The sequence below is a fragment of the Rhinichthys klamathensis genome, unplaced genomic scaffold (assembly GCF_029890125.1).
Source record: "Rhinichthys klamathensis goyatoka isolate OS25496 unplaced genomic scaffold, OSU_Roscu_1.1 h1tg000155l_1, whole genome shotgun sequence".
In the NCBI taxonomy this organism is placed as follows: Eukaryota; Metazoa; Chordata; class Actinopteri; order Cypriniformes; family Leuciscidae; genus Rhinichthys; species Rhinichthys klamathensis.
Genome location: NW_026606690.1, coordinates 1,356,282 through 1,377,459, shown reverse-complemented (window position 1 = coordinate 1,377,459; position 21,178 = coordinate 1,356,282). Strand labels below are relative to the sequence as shown.

Below are 21,178 nucleotides of genomic sequence, written 5' to 3'. Positions count from 1 at the left end.
CGCATTTTTCCATCTTAAAAACATATCTAAATTACGCCATATGCTCTCATTAACAAATGCAGAACAATTAGTTCATGCGTTCATGACATCAAGGCTAGATTATTGTAATGCTCTACTGGGTGGTTGCCCTGCACGCTTAATAAATAAACTACAGCTAGTTCAAAACGCCGCAGCTCGAGTTCTTACCAGAACCAACAAATATGACCATATTAGCCCGGTTCTGTCAACACTGAATTGGCTGCCTATTAAACATCGTATACATTTTAAAATATTGTTGATTACTTACAAAGCACTAAATGGTTTAGCTCCGCAGTACTTGAGTGAGCTTTTAAAGGGACACTATGCAGCTTTTTTAGCTTAACTGAACATGCTTCAGAGTTATTGAAATGGTTATATAACTTCTTTCGGGTTGAATGGTGGGCGTCTCGACCCCCCCTGGTGCCTGTGAGCGAAAAAATCTCACTTGCAACTTCGGTGCGGCGGGCCGCATCAGGAAGTATCGCGTGATATCAGCTCTCGCGATGTAACATATTTCTTTACGGCAACTGCACACATACACACAGGAACAAGGTATAGATGGATGGAGTTTGTCACACTATCGTCATGGCTGAGCCGGCATATAAGATGCAGAAAGCTAGGAAAGCATTGTCGGAGGAACAGAGAAAGAGGAAACGGCAGACTGACCGAGCGAGGAGTCGGACACGAGCATAGGCATAATTTGCGGGTGTATTATGTCCCCATTGAAACTTCTCGCGGCACGGATGTAACGTTACCATTACAAACAAATAAAACATCTCCAGGTAACTCTAGTAGAGCATTCATTTCGTTCGTTTGTTAAATAAGAGGCGATCTGAAATGTGTTATTTTTGAAATCAAGTGACCAAAGTGCTCGTTGCCTCTGCGATCAGTGGTGCAGATAAGTTACAGTGTTCTGTTGTGACGCGCGCCTGAATCCGTTGCGGGGACTGAGAGACTCTCTATATTTTGTTATGGTGAAATCACAAAACCTAATGCACAAAAAACATGTCCCTGCTTGAAATACAACCACTAATAAACAATCGGTTTTGATGAGGAAAATAAACTATACTACTAGTACGGATTAGAACCCAGAACCTCTGACACACTTGGCAAAAGTTCTGCCTCTGGACCATTAAAATTGTCGGATCTATGTATTTAATCACGTAAAAAAATTCTCACCACTAACAACATATATTATATCTCATTAAACGACAAATTAAACACAATGTCTTATTGTATACTATGTAACAGGCCATGTCACGCTCTGAGTGAGTGGTATTCACGACAGTAACGTTAAATTCAAGTACTCCACAGCAACTCTAGGGGTCGCTGTTTGACAAAAACGGGATTTCTGCATAATGCCCCTTTAACGCATTATAGTCCTTCACGTCTATTACGATCTCAAAATTCCGGCCAGTTGATAATACCTAGAATATCTAAATCGACTGCTTGCGGGAGATCCTTTTCCTATTTAGCACCAAAACTTTGGAACAGTCTTCCTACCATTGTCCGGGAAGCAGACACACTCTGTCAGTTCAAAGCTAGACTAAAAACACATCTCTTTGACCTAGCATACACATAATACATTATAGATTTCGATAATTCAATGTTAGGCTGCATAGATTAGGTCAGCCGGAACTGGGAACACTTCCCTTAAATCCAGATGTACTCGTTACATCATAAGAAGAATGGCATCTACGCTAATATAAGTGTCTTTGTTTATCCCGAGGTTTTCCTGCAGCCTGCCGGATCCAGGCCGTGTCCAGATCTGACGAAGGAGATTCGCCTGGACCCGATGACAATGCAGTGCTGAAGTGTCAACTATCCTCTCCCTATGGAGGATCCCTTACCCACTCTACAGATAAAGCGTTGTTGAAAATCCGGTTCGCGTACCCCGAAGTGATAAAATAAAATTCTATATCAAATTTATAGGCAAGACAAGTAGTTTGTTTAGGCATGGTTTGTAGGGAAATTACAAACCTGCGCACACATATTCAAACGAATATAACTATAGAATCAATTTTTAATGCGCATGTGAACGCCATCAGGTCACAGGTTCGCGTTTAAAGTCTGTTTAGAGAGAACGCCGTCGTCTTAGTGGCCCCTAATGTAATAACAAATGATAATTTTGCTGGAAGTGAATCAATCAAAACCAACTTTAGCCGGAAATAACATTATTCAAAATCGCTATAAAGCCAAAACAATCTCTGTTACCGTAAATTGTATGTTTATCTCTGTAAAGCTGCTTTGAAACAATCTCCATTGTTAAAAGCGCTATATAAATGAAGATGACTTGACTATTTTTTATTTTGGTGAATTTATCATGCTTCACACTTTGTAAATTGCCAGTTTAGAGCAATTTAAAATTTATACCCATGTTCAGTTGTATTTTGTCTGTCATTGTTCTTACATATCTTCACACCTCTTTGTAAGCTGTTGTGTTCCTGGTTTTCCAGTCTGGATTAGCTTTGTTTGTGTTTTGAATAAACTGTTGCTGAACTTGGATTCTCGCCTCTCATTTTCCCTGCTTAAAACGTAACCGTGATAATGAGCAGTGATAAACTTTTAACACTAGGCATTTTCTGCAGTTGTACACTTGACACATTTACACTCACAACAAAAATAACAAAAATCTGCTACATTACCTTACAAAATCTAAATCTATTAGTCATATGAATTTACAAATTACAAATCAACTTGATCTGTATCTTTCATGATGTTGTTTTACATGTTCATACATTGAGCGCGTTGAGTGTTGAGTGCGGTGTTGTTGAGCGCGGTGTTGTTGAGCGCGGTGTTGAGCGCGGTGTTGTTGAGTGCGGTGTTGTTGAGGGCGGTGTTGAGCGTGGTGTTGAGCGCGGTGTTGAGCGCGGTGTTGAGCGCGGTGTTGAGCGTGGTGTTGAGCGCGGTGTTGAGCGTGGTGGTGAGCGCGGTGTTGAGCGCGGTGTTGAGCGTTGTTGAGCGCGGTGCTGAGTGTGATGCTGAGCGTGGTGTTGAGCGCGGTGTTGAGTGCGGTGTTGAGCGCGGTGTTGAGCGCGGTGTTGAGCGTGGTGTTGAGCGCGGTGTTGAGCGTGGTGGTGAGCGCGGTGTTGAGCGCGGTGTTGAGCGTTGTTGAGCGCGGTGCTGAGTGTGATGCTGAGCGTGGTGTTGAGCGCGGTGTTGAGTGCGGTGTTGAGTGCGGTGTTGAGCGTGGTGGTGAGCGTGGTGTTGAGCGCGGTGTTGAGCGCGGTGTTGAGCGCGGTGTTGAGCGTGGTGTTGAGCGCGGTGTTGAGCGTTGTTGAGCGCGGTGCTGAGTGTGGTGCTGAGCGTGGTGTTGAGCGTGGTGTTGAGCGCGGTGTTGAGTGCGGTGTTGAGCGCGGTGTTGAGCGCGGTGCTGAGTGCGGTGTTGAGCGTGGTGTTGAGCGTGGTGTTGAGCGTGGTGTTGAGCGCGGTGTTGAGTGCGGTGTTGAGCGCGGTGTTGAGCGCGGTGTTGAGTGCGGTGTTGAGCGCGGTGTTGAGCGCGGTGCTGAGCGTGGTGCTGAGCGTGGTGTTGAGCGCGGTGTTGAGCGCGGTGTTGAGCGCGGTGTTGAGCGCGGTGTTGAGCGCGGTGTTGAGCGCGGTGTTGAGCGTGGTGTTGAGCGTGGTGTTGAGCGCGGTGCTGAGCGTGGTGCTGAGTGCGGTGTTGTTGAGGGCGGTGTTGTTGAGCGTGGTGTTGAGTGCGGTGTTGTTGAGGGCGGTGTTGTTGAGCGTGGTGTTGAGCGCGGTGTTGAGCGCGGTGTTGTTGAGTGCGGTGTTGTTGAGGGCGGTGTTGAGCGTGGTGTTGAGCGTGGTGTTGAGCGTGGTGTTGAGCGTGGTGGTGAGCGCGGTGTTGAGCGCGGTGTTGAGCGTTGTTGAGCGCGGTGCTGAGCGTGGTGCTGAGCGTGGTGTTGAGCGCGGTGTTGAGCGTGGTGTTGAGTGCGGTGTTGAGCATGGTGTTGAGCGCGGTGTTGAGCGTGGTGTTGAGCGTGGTGTTGAGCGTGGTGTTGAGCGTGGTGTTGAGCGTGGTATTGAGCGCGGTGCTGAGCGTGGTGCTGAGCGTGGTGTTGAGCGCGGTGTTGAGCGCGGTGTTGAGCGTGGTGTTGAGCGTGGTGTTGAGCGCGGTGCTGAGCGCGGTGCTGAGCGTGGTGTTGAGCGTGGTGTTGAGTGCGGTGTTGTTGAGGGCGGTGTTGTTGAGCGTGGTGTTGAGCGTGGGTTGAGCGCGGTGTTGTTGAGCGTGGTGTTGAGCGCGGTGTTGAGCGCGGTGTTGAGCACGGTGTTGTTGAGTGCGGTGTTCTTGAGGGCGGTGTTGAGCGCGGTGTTGAGCGCGGTGTTGAGCGTGGTGTTGAGCGCGGTGTTGAGCGTGGTGGTGAGCGCGGTGTTGAGCGTGGTGGTGAGTGCGGTGTTGAGCGTGGTGGTGAGCGTGGTGTTGAGCGCGGTGTTGAGCGCGGTGTTGAGCGCGGTGTTGAGCGCGGTGTTGAGCGCGGTGTTGAGCGTGGTGTTGAGCGCGGTGTTGAGCGTGGTGTTGAGCGTGGTGTTGAGCGCGGTGCTGAGCGTGGTGCTGAGCGTGCTGTTGAGCGCGGTGTTGAGCGTGGTGTTGAGTGCGGTGTTGTTGAGTGCGGTGTTGTTGAGCGTGGTGTTGAGCGCGGTGTTGAGCGTGGTGTTGAGCACGGTGTTGAGCGTGTTGTTGGGCGCGGTGTTTGGCGCGGTGTTGAGTGCGGTGTTGGGCGTGGTGTTGAGCGCGGTGTTGAGCGCGGTGTTGAGCGCGGTGTTGTTGAGCGCGGTGTTGAGCGTGGTGTTGAGCGTGGTGTTGAGCGCGGTGTTGAGCGCGGTGTTGAGCGTGGTGTTGAGCGTGGTGTTGAGCGCGGTGTTGTTGAGCGTGGTGGTGAGCGTGGTGTTGAGCGCGGTGCTGAGCGTGGTGCTGAGCGCGGTGTTGAGCGCGGTGTTGAGCGTGGTGTTGAGTGCGGTGTTGTTGAGTGCGGTGTTGTTGAACGTGGTGTTGACCGTGGTGTTGACCGTGGTGTTGAGCGCGGTGTTGAGCACGGTGTTGTTGAGCGTGGTGTTGAGCGCGGTGTTGAGCGTGGTGTTGAGCGCGGTGTTGAGCGCGGTGTTGAGCGTGTTGTTGAGCGTGGTGTTGAGCGGTGTTGAGCGTGGTGTTGAGCGCGGTGTTGAGCGCGGTGTTGAGCGCGGTGTTGAGCGTGGTGTTGAGCGCGGTGTTGAGCGTGGTGTTGAGCGTGGTGTTGAGCATGGTGTTGAGCGCGTTGTTGGGCGCGGTGTTGAGCGCGGTGTTGAGCGCGGTGTTGAGCGCGGTGTTGGGCGCGGTGTTGAGCGCGGTGTTGAGCGTGTTGTTGAGCGCGGTGTTGAGCGTGGTGTTGAGCGCGTTGTTGGGCGCGGTGTTGAGCGCGTTGTTGAGCGCGGTGTTGAGCGCGGTGTTGAGCTGTGTTGAGCGTGGTGTTGAGCGCGGTGTTGAGCGCGGTGTTAAGCGTGGTGTTGAGCGCGGTGTTGAGCGTGGTGTTGAGCGTGATGTTGAGCGCGGTGTTGAGCGCGGTGTTGAGCGCGGTGTTGAGCGCGGTGTTGAGCGTGGTGTTGAGCGCGGTGTTGAGCGTTGTTGAGCGCGGTGCTGAGTGTGGTGCTGAGCGTGGTGTTGAGCGTGGTGTTGAGCGCGGTGTTGAGTGCGGTGTTGAGCGCGGTGTTGAGCGCGGTGCTGAGTGCGGTGTTGAGCGTGGTGTTGAGCGTGGTGTTGAGCGTGGTGTTGAGCGCGGTGTTGAGTGCGGTGTTGAGCGCGGTGTTGAGCGCGGTGTTGAGTGCGGTGTTGAGCGCGGTGTTGAGCGCGGTGCTGAGCGTGGTGCTGAGCGTGGTGTTGAGCGCGGTGTTGAGCGCGGTGTTGAGCGCGGTGTTGAGCGCGGTGTTGAGCGCGGTGTTGAGCGCGGTGTTGAGCGCGGTGTTGAGCGTGGTGTTGAGCGCGGTGTTGAGCGCGGTGTTGAGCGTGGTGTTGAGCGTGGTGTTGAGCGCGGTGTTGAGCGTGGTGTTGAGCGCGGTGCTGAGCGTGGTGCTGAGCGTGGTGTTGAGCGTGGTGTTGAGCGCGGTGTTGAGCGCGGTGTTGAGTGCGGTGTTGTTGAGTGCGGTGTTGTTGAGGGCGTTGTTGTTGAGCGTGGTGTTGAGCGCGGTGTTGAGCGTGGTGTTGAGTGCGGTGTTTTTGAGTGCGGTGTTGTTGAGCGCGGTGTTGAGCGCGGTGTTGTTGAGCGCGGTGTTGAGCGCGGTGTTGTTGAGCGTGGTGTTGAGTGCGGTGTTGTTGAGCGCGGTGTTGAGCGCGGTGTTGTTGAGCGTGGTGTTGAGCGCGGTGTTGTTGAGCGCGGTGTTGAGCGTGGTGTTGAGCGCGGTGTTGTTGAGCGTGGTGTTGAGCGTGGTGTTGAGCGCGGTGTTGAGCGCGGTGTTGAGCGCGGTGTTGAGCATTAGGTTGAGTGCGTTGTTGAGCATGTTGTTGAGCACGGTGTTGAGCGCGTTGTTGAGCACGGTGTTGAGCGCGGTGTTGAGCGCGGTGTTGAGCGCGGTGTTGAGCGTGGAGTTGAGCGCCGTTTTTCAACAGCCCAGACACATGCTAAAGCTTCCTTTTCAATCGTTGAATATTTGCATTCCGCAGTAGACAATGTTCTTGAAGCAAATGCAACAATGTGCTCTGTGTTGTTTTCATGAATTTGAGAGAATACAGCACCTAGTCCATAGTCTGATGCATCCGTTGAAACGACAGTGGGCAAGTTAGGGTCAAACAATGCTAAAGCAGGGCTTTGGAGTAACAACTCCTTTACAGTACTGAAACTCTTCTGAGCCTCATCTGACCAACTGAACTCAGAACCTTGTCTAATGCAAGCACGCAATGGTTCTAATACTGTAGCGAAATTTGGAATAAATGTATTGTACCATGACAACAATCCAAGAAGGGAACGGAGCTGATGTGCATCTTTAGGAACAGGAGCATGAAGCATTGCACTAAGATGATCCTCATCTGGGTAAATACCCTGTGCAGATACATTATGACCAAGGAAGCGCAAACTGCTTTTATTAAAGTGACATTTTGAATCATTCAACTGTAAGCCTGCATCATGTATGCGCTGAATAACCACTTTGAGCATGTGGTCATGGTCCCTTTTTGTGTGTCCCCAGGTAATGACATTCAGATAATTGGCTACGTTTGGCAATCCTTGTAGAACAGTTGCTAGCATTTTCTGAAACGCAGATGGAGCTGAAGCAAGGCCATAAGGTACTCGACAGAATCTATAGTCCTTCATGGGTGATGAACGCAGTCAGATCACGACTTTCTTCATGTAACAAAAGCTGGAAATAAGCATTCTCTAGATCAATTGTAGAAAAGACCGTTGCTCCATGCAGCATAGACATCATCTCATCAATATGGGGCAAAGGATAACTGTCTGCAACAACAGCTTTATTTGGTTCTCGCAGGTCTACACACATGCGAATACCACCGTCTTCTTCTAAACCAACTACAATTGGAGAAATCCACGGTGATGCATCCACTCGTTCAATAACACCCAAGTCAAGAAGGCGTTGTAGTTCATTACTGACAGCATTTCGAACAGATCATGGCAACCGTCTAAGTTTCTGACGTACAGGTTTCACCTCTGAAGAAGTCTTTACCTTATGCACAAATCCTTTTGCACATCCTAGCTTAGTAACAGGCACAGAAGTAGAAAGTTGCATTACAGGAGCTGAAGACTGAGCCGATCCTGGAAGGATGGAAGAACCTTCAAACTTGAGATGCAATCCATTAATTAAATCCATTCCAAGAAGAGCAGTGCCACATTCAACTATAAAGATTGACGTATTACAGTTCATGTTATCTCTGGTAACAGTAACAGGTAGACAACCAAGCACTGGTATTGGATCTCTTGAATACGTCACTAACTTAACAGGAGGAGGCAGCAAAGAGTCTTGTTTAAAGTGTTTTTCATACACAGATTTTGGCAGAATGGAAACGGAAGATCCAGAATCCACAATCAACTCCACAGGTACAGAGGCTGATGCAGTCATGATAGTAGTAGTACACTTTATCTTATTAGATACCGAATCATGCATGTAAAGAATCTGAAGCTCAGTCAGTTCAATCTCATGTACAGAACGTGTTTGCTGTGAACGACACACTCTTGAAAAATGTCCCAACTTTTGACAATTATTGCACTTTACAGAAACTGCAGGACATCTGGAATCATTTGCAAGATGTTTTGTAGATCCACATCGATAACAACAATTGATTTGGTAAAGTATAGAATAGTCTCTGACCTTCTGTTCCCAGGCAATGAAGAAACAAAGCTTGCTTTATTGCAACTGGCCAGTCATCTCCTGAAGCATTTACGACAAGCAAGTAATTCTCAAACATCTTTAACCAGACACCACAAGGAATAGACGGCTCCCCCGGACATGGTAAGTATGGTGTAGGAAAAGCAGCATCAGCAGACATCTTTCTTGTAGGACAGCAAAACCCTCGTTTCCAATTTGTTATGTCTAAGTCCAGGTAATCAAGAAGACAAGAAAGTTTCTTACTTCTTTAAGGTTTATTCAAACCCACAAGCAATACAACACTGCCAGGCAGTTACATGATTAGGCAGCAGGTGCAACAACTTCCATTCTTACACTACACCTTTTATAGGTAACAGCATGTGGACTACAGCACCATCTCCTGACAAGTACCTAAACACAACAGCATGTTGTTGAGCGCGTTGTTGAGTGTTGACCGTGGTGTTAAGTGTTGAGCGTGGTGTTGAGAGTGTTTTGAGCATGTTGTTGAGTGTTGAGCGTGGTGTTGAGAGTGTTGAGCGCGGTGTTGAGCATGTTGTTGAGCGCGTTGTTGAGTGTTGACCGTGGTGTTGAGCGTGGTGTTGAGAGTGTTGAGCGTGGTGTTGAGAGTGTTGAGCGTGGTGTTGAGAGTGTTGAGCGTGGTGTTGAGAGTGTTTTGAGCACGTTGTTGAGTGTTGAGCGTGGTGTTGAGAGTGTTGAGCGCGGTGTTGAGCATGTTGTTGAGCGCGTTGTTGAGCGCGTTGTTGAGTGTTGACCGTGGTGTTGAGCGTGGTGTTGAGAGTGTTGAGCGTGGTGTTGAGAGTGTTGAACGTGGTGTTGAGAGTGTTTTGAGCACGTTGTTGAGTGTTGAGAGCGGTGTTGAGTGTTGAGCGTGGTGTTGAGCATGTTGTTGAGCGCGTTGTTGAGTGTTGAGCGTGGTGTTGAGAGTGTTTTGAGCGCGTTGTTAAGTGTTGAGAGCGGTGTTGAGCATGTTGTTGAGCGCGTTGTTGAGTGTTGAGCGTGGTGTTGAGAGTGTTTTGAGCGCGTTGTTGAGTGTTGAGCGTGGTGTTGAGAGTGTTTTGAGCGCGTTGTTAAGTGTTGAGAGCGGTGTTGAGCATGTTGTTGAGCGCGTTGTTGAGTGTTGAGTGTGGTGTTGAGAGTGTTTTGAGCGCGTTGTTGAGTGTTGAGCGTGGTGTTGAGAGTGTTTTGAGCGCGTTGTTAAGTGTTGAGAGCGGTGTTGAGCATGTTGTTGAGCGCGTTGTTGAGTGTTGACCGTGGTGTTGAGCGTGGTGTTGAGTGTTGAGCGTGGTGTTGAGAGTGTTGTTGAGTGTTGAGCGCGTTGTTGAGTGTTGAGCGTGGTGTTGAGCATGTTGTTGAGCGCGTTGTTGAGTGTTGAGCGTGGTGTTGAGATTGTTTTGAGCACGTTGTTGAGTGTTGAGCGTGGTGTTGAGAGTGTTTTGAGCGCGTTGTTAAGTGTTGAGAGCGGTGTTGAGCATGTTGTTGAGCGCGTTGTTGAGTGTTGACCGTGATGTTGAGCGTGGTGTTGAGAGTGTTTTGAGCATGTTGTTGAGTGTTGAGCGTGGTGTTGAGAGTGTTGAGCGCGGTGTTGAGCATGTTGTTGAGCGCGTTGTTGAGTGTTGACCGTGGTGTTGAGCGTGGTGTTGAGAGTGTTGAGCGTGGTGTTGAGAGTGTTGAGCGTGGTGTTGAGAGTGTTTTGAGCACGTTGTTGAGTGTTGAGCGTGGTGTTGAGTGTTGAGCGTGGTGTTGAGCATGTTGTTGAGCGCGGTGTTGAGAGTGTTTTGAGCGCGTTGTTAAGTGTTGAGAGCGGTGTTGAGCATGTTGTTGAGCGCGTTGTTGAGTGTTGAGCGTGGTGTTGAGAGTGTTTTGAGCGCGTTGTTAAGTGTTGAGAGCGGTGTTGAGCATGTTGTTGAGCGCGTTGTTGAGTGTTGAGCGTGGTGTTGAGCATGTTGTTGAGCGCGTTGTTGAGTGTTGAGCGTGGTGTTGAGTGTTGAGCGTGGTGTTGATAGTGTTGAGCGTGGTGTTGAGAGTGTTGAGCACGGTGTTGAGTGTTGAGCGTGGTGTTGAGAGTGTTGAGCGTGGTGTTGAGAGTGTTGAGCGTGGTGTTGAGAGTGTTGAGCGCGTTGTTAAGTGTTGAGAGCGGTGTTGAGCATGTTGTTGAGCGCGTTGTTGAGTGTTGAGCGTGGTGTTGAGAGTGTTGTTGAGTGTTGAGCGTGGTGTTGAGAGTGTTGAGCGCGTTGTTGAGTGTTGAGTGCGGTGTTGAGAGTGTTGAGCGTGGTGTTGAGAGTGTTGAGCGTGGTGTTGAGTGTTGAGCGTGGTGTTGAGAGTGTTGAGCGTGGTGTTGAGAGTGTTGAGCGTGGTGTTGAGAGTATTGAGCGTGGTGTTGAGCGTGGTGTTGAGCGTGGTGTTGAGCGTGGTGTTGAGCGTGGTGTTGAGCGTGGTGTTGAGCGTGGTGTTGAGTGTTGAGCGTGGTGTTGAGTGTTGAGCGTGGTGTTGAGTGTTGAGCGTGGTGTTGAGAGTGTTGAGCGTGGTGTTGAGAGTGTTGAGCGTGTTGTTGAGTGTTGAGCGTGGTGTTGAGTGTTGAGCGTGGTGTTGAGTGTTGAGCGTGGTGTTGAGAGTGTTGAGCGTGGTGTTGAGAGTGTTGAGCGTGGTGTTGAGTGTTGAGCGTGGTGTTGAGAGTGTTGAGCGTGGTGTTGAGAGTGTTGAGCGTGGTGTTGAGAGTGTTGAGCGCGTTGTTAAGTGTTGAGAGCGGTGTTGAGCATGTTGTTGAGCGCGTTGTTGAGTGTTGAGCGTGGTGTTGAGAGTGTTGTTGAGTGTTGAGCGTGGTGTTGAGAGTGTTGAGCGCGTTGTTGAGTGTTGAGTGCGGTGTTGAGAGTGTTGTTGAGTGTTGAGAGTGTTGTTGAGTGTTGAGCGCGTTGTTAAGTGTTAAGAGCGGTGTTGAGCATGTTGTTGAGCGCGTTGTTGAGTGTTGAGCGTGGTGTTGAGCATGTTGTTGAGTGTTGAGCGTGGTGTTGAGAGTGTTGTTGAGTGTTGAGAGTGTTGTTGAGTGTTGAGCGCGTTGTTAAGTGTTGAGAGCGGTGTTGAGCATGTTGTTGAGCGCGTTGTTGAGTGTTGAGCGTGGTGTTGAGCATGTTGTTGAGTGTTGAGCGTGGTGTTGAGAGTGTTGAGCGCGTTGTTGAGTGTTGAGCGTGGTGTTGAGCATGTTGTTGAGTGTTGAGCGTGGTGTTGAGAGTGTTGAGCGCGGTGTTGAGCACGTTGTTGAGTGTTGAGCGCGTTGTTGAGTGTTGAGCGCGTTGTTGAGTGTTGAGCGCGTTGTTGAGTGTTGAGCACGTTGTTGAGCATGTTGTTGAGCGCATTGTTGAGAGTGTTTTGAGCGTGGTGTTGAGCGCGTTGAGCGTGGTGTCGAAGTCTCACCTGAGGCCGTCTGGAGTGTGACGCCAGCTGGAATCTGGACCGGATACGTTATTCCAGGCGGCAGAGAGAATGTGGCAACAGAACCACAGCTGTTCTAAAAGTCATGGAAAACACGTTTTCATTTCACATTCACAATTTCAAAAGAGCTTTAACTTAGAAGATCAACATTAACAGGAGTTTCATAAAGGGAACTTTATTGTATGTGATGCATATTAAGATTAAATAATTGGACAGATAATTTAAGACGTTACAATGCTGCTTAATGAACACAGACGACCTTACTATATTAAACAGCTGTGAAAGTGGATTTAAATCAAATTAGTGGAAAAAGAAATGTACAGGTATTCTGGCAATGGCCATACATTTTTAAGCGATGAGGACAGTGTTTGTTGACTTACTGTTTTGGAGGTGAAGTTCTGCACATTCTGAGCAGCTGGAATGACGACTGAGAAAAGAGGAAAACATCAAGCACACAACCAGAGAAAACAGCGAAAGTGTCCTAAACGAAGTGGACTTAAGTGTGAGTAAGAGCATGCGGTGAGACGTGACAGTGCTCGTGATCGGAGACTGAGAACACACTGAAGCGTCAGTCGCATCACGACGTCCCTCGGCTCTGACGCCTCAAAGCACTGCTCACAGAAATCATTTTACACTTTTCCTGAGTCCAGGGTATTGCTTCAGTTGTTAGCAATGGAATTGCCACTTTATTAAAATGAGTTAAAAAACTTTGAGTAAAATAGATATTAATGTGGAAAAAATGGCTAGGGGGAACATTTCGTTGGCCATGAGTCTAGCAGGTAAGCAACCAGACAAAAAATAACTAAAGAGCTGGACAGCCGTCATCATCATCAACAAAACACTCTGGTGGTCAGACGAGCTGACAGTGCGTTTTCACTGCTGTGAAGTGGGCGTTTCCAGATCCTTCTGTTGAGAGCTGAGCAACACTCTCGCTGGAGGATTGTGGGATTGACGACGGATCTGAGCATTGCAGTGACGTTTGTCATAAGCATTAAACATGAGTTTATGCTGGATTTAGTGCGTCTGTACATATTGGATGCTTTCATTTTGCTTTCCAACTGTTATTATTTGTGTATACATGTTGGTTGCACTGGCTGTGCACTGAAAAAACTGATTTAACGCACAATGGCAAGCCATTTTAGTTCACAATCTTCCCAGCGTTACTCGCCGTAATCACATTTTTTGTAGATTTTTGCAGAATTATTTTGTAGAATCACATGTTGTAGAGCTCTCTTTTTAGCACCACCTCATTAGTAATACTATTTTTGGATGTTTATTAAAATCATATTAAAATCATTATGCTTTATAGAGAAGAAATATAGGAAGGATACGTACTGCAAGTTCTTTTTAAAGTTAAATTCACACTCACTCAGAAATGATAAATATACCCAGTGATATGCTTATTTATTAATTGGTTGTAAAATACTTTTTTTGTTATAAAATCAAATTTGTTTTATTTGCATTATCCACTCACAAAATAATGCAGAGGCAATTTAGGAAAGGGGTGTGCAATATTTATCATGTATGATAGTGTAATTGTTTTATTAATGATATACAAGCCGACTTTATCGAGGATGTCATTGACTTTGCAAAAAAAAAAACAAGAACACGACTTGATAAAATATATATATATATATATATATATATAACATAATACGGTTATACAATACAATACAATTTTATTTGTATAGCACATTTAAAACAACTAGCGTTGACCAAAGTGCTTAACAAGGCAATACAAAGGTAGACAAAAACATGCACATAACAAACAGATACACGTCGAGGAGGAAAGACGGACACATCAAGGTACGTTAAAAGCAAGTGAAAAAAGGTACGTTTTCAGAGAAGTTTTAAATAATGTCAGAGTTTGGACAGATCTGATATTTGTGGGTAGGCTATTCCATAATTTGGGTCCATAAGCTGCGAAAGCACGGTCACCCCTGTTTTTTAATCTGGTCCTGGGGACAGAGAGTAAATTTGATTCCCCCGATCTTAGTGATCTTGACTTCAATTTTGGGTGAAGCAGTTCAGATAAGTACTGGGGAGCTATGTTTTGTAAAGATTTAAAAACAAAAAGCAAAACTTTAAAATCTATTCGAAATTTAATCGGTAGCCAGTGTAGCGAGATCAGAACCGGAGTAATATGGTCAAATTTACGTTTTCCTTTGAGAAGGCGTGCAGCTGCATTTTGGACTAATTGGAGACGGGAGATATGTTTCTGAGAAACTCCAATATATAAAGAATTACAATAGTCCAATCTGGATGTTATAAATGCATGCATGGCTATCTCAAAGTGTTTACCAGACAAAAACGGCTTAACCTTAGCTAAGAGACGAAGATGAAAAAAGCAGGATTTTACCACAGCACTTATCTGCTTTTCAAGGTTAATGTTGTTATCAATCCAGACGCCCAGATTACGAGTACAGGTGGTACTGAAAGGTGACAATGTTAGAAGGTCACAAACATGTGTACTACGATCACTGGGGCCGAACAGGATAATTTCTGTCTTGTTTTCATTTAAACTCAAGAAGTTATCAGTAAGCCATAGTTTCAGTTCATCTATACAGTCCAGTAGTGGCTTTAAGGCAGACTTGTCATTAGGTTTTAGGGGCAAGTAAATTTGAGTATCATCAGCATATAGGTGATAAGAAACCCCATGTTTAGTTAAAATAGAACCCAGAGGTAACATGTACAGATTAAATAATTCTGGCCCAAGGATAGAACCCTGCGGAACGCCAGACCCAAATTTCATTTTAGATGAGCACTGTTTCCCGATACGAACAGAATAACTTCTGTTAAGCAAGTATGAGCGGAACCACTCCAACACCATGCCCCTAAGACCTGTGGATACTTCAAGACGAGTGATTAAAATATCATGGTCGACAAGGTCAAAAGCAGAGCTGAGGTCCAGCAGGACCAGAGCCACAGATTGCCCTGTATCAGTACTGAGTAAAATGTCATTCATGACTCGCAGAAGTGCAGATTCGGTACTGTGACGTAGTTTAAAACCAGACTGAAATTTCTCGTAGATCAGACTATCAGTCAAGAAGGACTGGAGTTGGCTCAAAACCACTTTTTCTAAAATTTTTGAAATAAAAGGTAAGTTTGAGATTGGGCGATAGTTGCTTAAAATTGATTGATCCAAACTAGATCTCTTAAGTTTCGGCAAGACCGAGGCGTGTTTCAGGCTGTTAGGAACAACCCCAGTACAGAGACATTTGTTGATAAAAGACAACAAATCCGAACCGATAGTACATAGAACCTGCTTAAAATTTTTTGTAGGAATCACATCTTGAAAGCAGCTAGTAGTTTTTAAAGTTGAAACAATCTCAACCAAAGAGTCAAGGGAAACAGGTTCAAAGACAGACCATGTAGAAGAACATATAGGAACTTCAAGTGGCATATAGGTAGACAGTGACATTTGAGATCTAATCATTGAGATCTTCTCATTAAAATATGATGCAAAATCTTCGCAGAGAGAATCAGAAATCTCTGGGAGTAGGTTTGTAGTGGGATTTAGTGCAGAATCAATTATTGAAAATAAAACATTGGGCCTGTTACTGTTGATTTTAATCAGCTCAGAAAAATAGTGATTTTTAGCAGCTTTAGCAGCTTGCTGGAATGCAGCAAGGGAATTTTTTAAAATTTCAAAAGAAACATGTAGTCTGTCCTTATTCCACCTGCGTTCAGCCCTTCTACAGGTCTGTCTGAGTGAACGAACATTATCATTAAGCCATGGTTTTGAAATATGATTACATTTCTTTTTCTTTACCCTGATTGGAGCAACAGCATTTAAAACATTGGAGCAGACAGAGTTAAAAAGATTCAAGTGTTCTTCAGCATCCAAGGAACTCAGTGATGGAACAGTGGCTTGTTCCACAACTAAACCTGAGTATAATGCCACAAAGGCCTCCTTAGCACAATCACCAAAGATTCGAGTTGTCCGTGTGCAAGGATGCAGTTTATGTCTGGTATCATTGATAGGTAAAGAAAACAGGATCGGAAAGTGATCCGACATAGCAGTATTATTGATACTAATATCTGATACCTGTAAACCCCGTGATAGGATTAAATCTAGAGTATGTCCCTGGATATGAGTGTGGCCAGACACCCTTTGATCCAGGTCGAAAGAGGCAATAAGACTCCGAAACTCTTTAGAAAGTGGCTTAGTATCACAGCACACATGAATATTAAAATCACCCAGGATTAGAATTCTGTCAAATCTGGTAACCAAATCCCCCACAAACTCAGCAAATTCATTTAAAAAATCCTTATTTGGTTGAGGCGGACGATAAACCAAGGCAAATACCTGGGAATTAGTTGATGTAGGTTGGACCAGCTGAACTTCAAAAGTACAGCAAGGGCTATTTGTTAGACCACGGCAGGGATATTGTTTTTTAAACAGTGACGCTAATCCCCCTCCACGGCCAGATAGCCGCGGTGAGTTTAGGAAAGCGCAGTCCTGTGGAACTAATTCAGTGAAAGGACTTAGCTCATCCGGTTTAATCCATGTCTCAGTGATAAATAAGATATCCAGATCCTGCGTCGTGAAGAAATTGTTTATTAAAAATGTCTTGTTCACCACTGACCGGGCGTTGATCAGGGCCACTTTAAGAGATGGTGCAGCTACCTCCAGCTGTGATGTTCGAGTTAGCAAGCGAAGATTATGTTGATTCACTCCACAACGTCGAAAGCGGGGGAGGATGATGCACGATGGGTCGGACGAAAAACATCCAACAGCGGGGCGAAGCCACCGATAAGAGGGGAAGGACCATGCAAAAGCTCCGGCGAGACGGCGCTCACTGGTTAGCACAGGACCAACACACACAGCCGAAGACCGCGCCAGAGACTTCAAACGAGCAGCAACTCCACCCCGCTTGCCACGCTTTCTCCGACGCCGTCGTCTCCAGGGAAGATCGGCGGGATACCAACACTGTTGTACAAGAAGGTGCTGGTACTCAGGTGGAAGAGATCGGCAGCACTCTTCAACAACATTACTCTTGATTGGAGCAATAGCCATACGGATGTTTAGCAATGTTTGACGATCATATACAAATGACGTATTACAGTACGAGGTTAGTAGCGAAAAACATAAAAACAAACATAAAAACACGATTTTTAGGAGTGAGAAAGAGGGCAATAGACGGCAGGCCACATACAACGGCGCCATCTTGAAAAGGTTATGTAATATCACACAAGCAAGAGTGCTGTTTAATATCAGTGCATCAGTGTGATCACGAGTGTGATATTGACAGCTTTGGGAGGGTTACTTTTAAAATGTATTCCGTTACAGTTATAAATTACTTTATAAAAAAAAAAAAGTATTCAGCAACAAAACAAGCACCACAATATGAAAGTAATGTAATTGATTACTTTTGGATTCCTTTAAGGTCACATATGTAAATAAAGTCAGGTAAAAAACAATATCAAAGTACTTTTATTTTGATATTGCTTATATTTTGATATTGCTTATGCTTTTATTTTGATATTCCCCTCCTTGAACTGCCACCTTAACGTGGTGGAGGGGTTTGAGTACCCGAATGACCCTAGGAGCTATGTTGTCTGGGGCTATATGCCCCTGGTAGGGTCTCCCAAGGCAAACAGGTCCGAGGTGACGGGTCAGACTAAGAGTGGTTCAAAATCCCTTATGATGGACAAAAATTCAAGGACCGTGATGTCGCCCGGTATGGCGCAGCCGGGGCCTCACCCTGGAGCCAGGCCCGGGGTAGGGGCTCTTATGCGAGCGCCTGGTGGCCGGGCCTCTCCCCATGGGGTCCGGCCGGGCTCAGCCCGAAGGAGCGACGTGGGACCGCCTTCCCGTGGGCTCACCACCTGCAGGAAGAGCCGTAAGGGGCCGGTGTAGAGAGGATCGGGCGGCAGTCGAAGGCGGGGACCTCGACGACCCGATCCCTGGACACAGAAACTAGCTATAGGGACGTGGAACATCACCTCGCTGGCGGGGAAGGAGCCTGAGATCGTGCGTGAGGTTGAGAGGTTCCGACTAGAGATAGTCGGGATCACCTCTACGCATGGCTTGGGCTCTGGAACCACACTCCTTGAGAGAGGATGGACTCTTCACCACTCTGGAGTTGCCCATGGTGGCGACGGGCTGGTGTGGGTTTGCTTATAGCCCCCCAGCTCAGCCGCCATGTGTTGGAGTTTACCCCGGTGAACGAGAGGGTCGCTTCCCTGCGCCTACGGGTCGGGGATAGGTCTCTCACTGTCGTGTGTCCCTACGGGCCAAACGGCAGTGCAGAGTACCCGGCCTTCTTGGGGTCTCTGGGAGGAGTGCTGGAAAGTGCTCCGACTGGGGACTCCGTCGTTCTACTGGGGGACTTCAACGCTCACGTGGGCAACGACAGTGACACCTGGAGGGGCGTGATTGGGAGGAACGGCCCCCCAGACCTGAACCCGAGCGGTGTTCAGTTATTGGACTTCTGTGCTAGTCACAGTTTGTCCATAACGAACACCATGTTCAAGCATAAGGGTGTCCACCAGTGCACGTGGCACCAGGACGCCCTAGGTCGCAGGTCGATGATCGACTTTGTGGTCGTTTCATCTGACCTGCGGCCGTATGTCTTGGACACTCAGGTGAAGAGAGGGGCGGAGCTGTCAACTGATCACCACCTGGTGGTGAGTTGGATCCGATGGTGGGGGAGGAGGCTGGACAGACTCGGCAGACCCAAGCGTTCTGTAAGGGTTTGCTGGGAACGTTTGGCCGAGTCTCCTGTCAGAGAGATCTTCAACTCCCACCTCCGGTGGAGCTACGACCGGATTCCGAGGGAGGCTGGAGATCTTGAGTCTGAGTGGACCATGTTCCCCACCTCCATTGTCGAAGCGGCTGCTCGAAGCTGTGGCCGTATGGTCTCCGGTGCCTGTCGAGGCGGCAATCCCCGAACCCGGTGGTGGACACCGGAAGTAAAGGATGCCGTCAAGCTGAAGAAGGAGTCCTATCGGGCCTGGTTGGCTTGTGGGACTCCTGAGGCAGCTGACAGGTACCGGCAGGCCAAGCGGACTGCAGCCCGGGTGGTTGTGGAGGCAAAAACTCGGGCCTGGGAGGAGTTCAGTGAGGCCATGGAGAAGGACTATTGGCTGGCCTCGAAGAGATTCTGGCAAACTGTCCGGCGCCTCAGGAGAGGGAAACAATGCCCTACCAACGCTGTTTACAGTGGAGGTGGGCGGCTGTCGACCTCAACTGGGGATGTCGTCGGACGGTGGAAGGAATACTTCAAGGATGTCCTCAATCCCGCCGGCACGTCTTCTATTGAGGAAGCAGAGGCTGAGGGCTCAGAGGTGGACTCGTCCATCACCCTAGCTGAGGTCACCGAGGTAGTCAAGAAACTCCGCGGTGGCAAGGCACCGGGGGTGGATGAGATCCGCCCTGAGTACCTCAAGTCTCTGGATGTTGTGGGGCTGTCTTGGCTGACACGCCTCTGCAGCATCGCGTGGCGGTCGGGGACAGTGCCTCTGGGATGGCAGACCGGGGTGGTGGTCCCTCTTTTTAAGAAGGGGGACCGGAGGGTGTGTTCCAACTACAGGGGGATCACACTTCTCAGCCTCCCTGGGAAAGTCTATGCCAGGGTACTGGAGAGGAGAATACGGCCGATAGTGGAACCTCGGATTCAGGAGGAACAGTGCGGTTTTCGTCCGGGCCGTGGAACACTGGACCATCTCTATACTCTCTACAGGGTGCTGGAGGGTTCATGGGAGTTTGCCCAACCAGTCCACATGTGCTTTGTGGATTTGGAGAAGGCATTCAACTGTGTCCCTCGCGGCGGCCTGTGGAGGGTGCTCCGGGAGTATGGGGTCCGGGGTCCTTTGTTAAGGGCTGTCCGGTCCCTGTATGACCGAAGCAGGAGCTTGGTTCGCATTGCCGGTAGTAAGTCAGACTTCTTCCCGGTGCATGTTGGACTCCGGCAGGGCTGCCCTTTGTCGCCGGTTATGTTCATAGTTTTAATGGACAGAATTTCTAGGCGCAGCCAGGGGTCGGAGGGTGTCAGGTTTGGGGACCACGCGATTTCATCTCTGCTTTTTGCGGATGATGTTGTCGTGTTGGCCCCTTTCACACCAGGACCTTCAGCATGCACTGGGACGGTTTTCAGCCGAGTGTGAAGCGGCTGGGATGAGAATCAGCACCTCCAAATCCGAGGCCATGGTCCTCAGTCGGAAAAGGGTGGCTTGCTCACTTCAGGCTGGTGGAGAGATCCTTCCTCAAGTGGAGGAGTTTAAGTATCTTGGGGTTTTGTTCACGAGTGAGGGAAGGATGGAACGGGAGATTGACAGACGGATCGGTGCAGCTTCTGCAGTAATGCGGTCGATGTACCGGTCTGTTGTGGTGAAGAAGGAGCTGAGCCGTAAGGCAAAGCTCTCGATTTACCGGTCAATCTACGTTCCTACTCTCACCTATGGTCATGAGCTTTGGGTCATGACCGAAAGGACAAGATCCCGGATACAGGCGGCCGAAATGAGCTTTCTCCGCAGGGTGGCTGGGCGATCCCTTAGAGATAGGGTGAGAAGCTCGGTCACTCGGGAGGAGCTCAGAGTAGAGCCGCTGCTCCTCCACATCGAGAGGGGTCAGCTGAGGTGGCTCGGGCATCTGTTCCGGATGCCTCCTGGACGCCTTCCCGGGGAGGTGTTCCGGGCACGTCCCACTGGGAGGAGACCCCGGGGAAGACCTAGGACACGCTAGAGAGACTATGTCTCCTGGCTGGCCTGGGAACGCCTCGGTGTCCCCCAGGAAAAGCTGGAGGAAATGTCTAGGGAGAGAGAAGTCTGGGCATCTCTGCTTAGACTGCTGCCCCCGCGACCCGGCCCCGGATAAGCGGAAGAAGATAGATGGATGCAAATACTTTTATTTAACTGTGAATTTAAAATAAAAGCTAATAAAAACTATTGAAACAAATAGTTCCCTTTCGAGGGAACTCGCGATGCGTTGATGACGCTTTGGGAACACTTCCAGCGTGAATGCGTCTGAAGCATCTATGTCAAATAATCCAATGGATGGAATGAACGTCACGGGCGGCGGGTGACGTCATGACCAGGAAGAGATAAAAGCGCATTCCGGTGCAACCGGCATTAGCTTCTGTTGCCTCAGCAAGCGATCTGTGTCAATCTGTCTGTTATATTTACTGTTGTCTGTCTGATATATATATATATATATATATATATATATATATATATATATATATATATATATATATATATATAAACACTATGGCGAAACTCTGTTTCTCTCCCTGCTCGCGTTATTTAACGAGTGGGGACACACACGAGCTTTGTGTGATGTGTTTGGGAGTAGAGCATGCGGTGTCAGCCTTCGAGGGGGCTGATTGCCGACATTGTGAGAAGCTTTCGCTTCGCATACTCCGCTCCCACCTGTCACTTTTGAGGAAAGTGTTCAGGTTCGCAGTTCTTAGGGTGCAGGACC

At 48.3% G+C, this 21,178-nt stretch overlaps 1 protein-coding gene across 1 annotated transcript in view; it reads right to left on the bottom strand.

Moving 5' to 3' along the window:
• Window positions 1-21,178, bottom strand: part of gtf2a1l (general transcription factor IIA, 1-like) — a 92,856-nt gene that overhangs the window by 20,347 nt on the left and 51,331 nt on the right. Inside the window, exons 4-5 of the mRNA XM_056258596.1 lie at window positions 12,132-12,178; window positions 11,734-11,827 (exon numbers count right to left, since the gene is read on the bottom strand). Of these exons, the coding sequence (XP_056114571.1) occupies window positions 11,734-11,827; window positions 12,132-12,178 (141 nt within the window). The remainder of the gene's footprint in view (window positions 1-11,733; window positions 11,828-12,131; window positions 12,179-21,178) is intronic.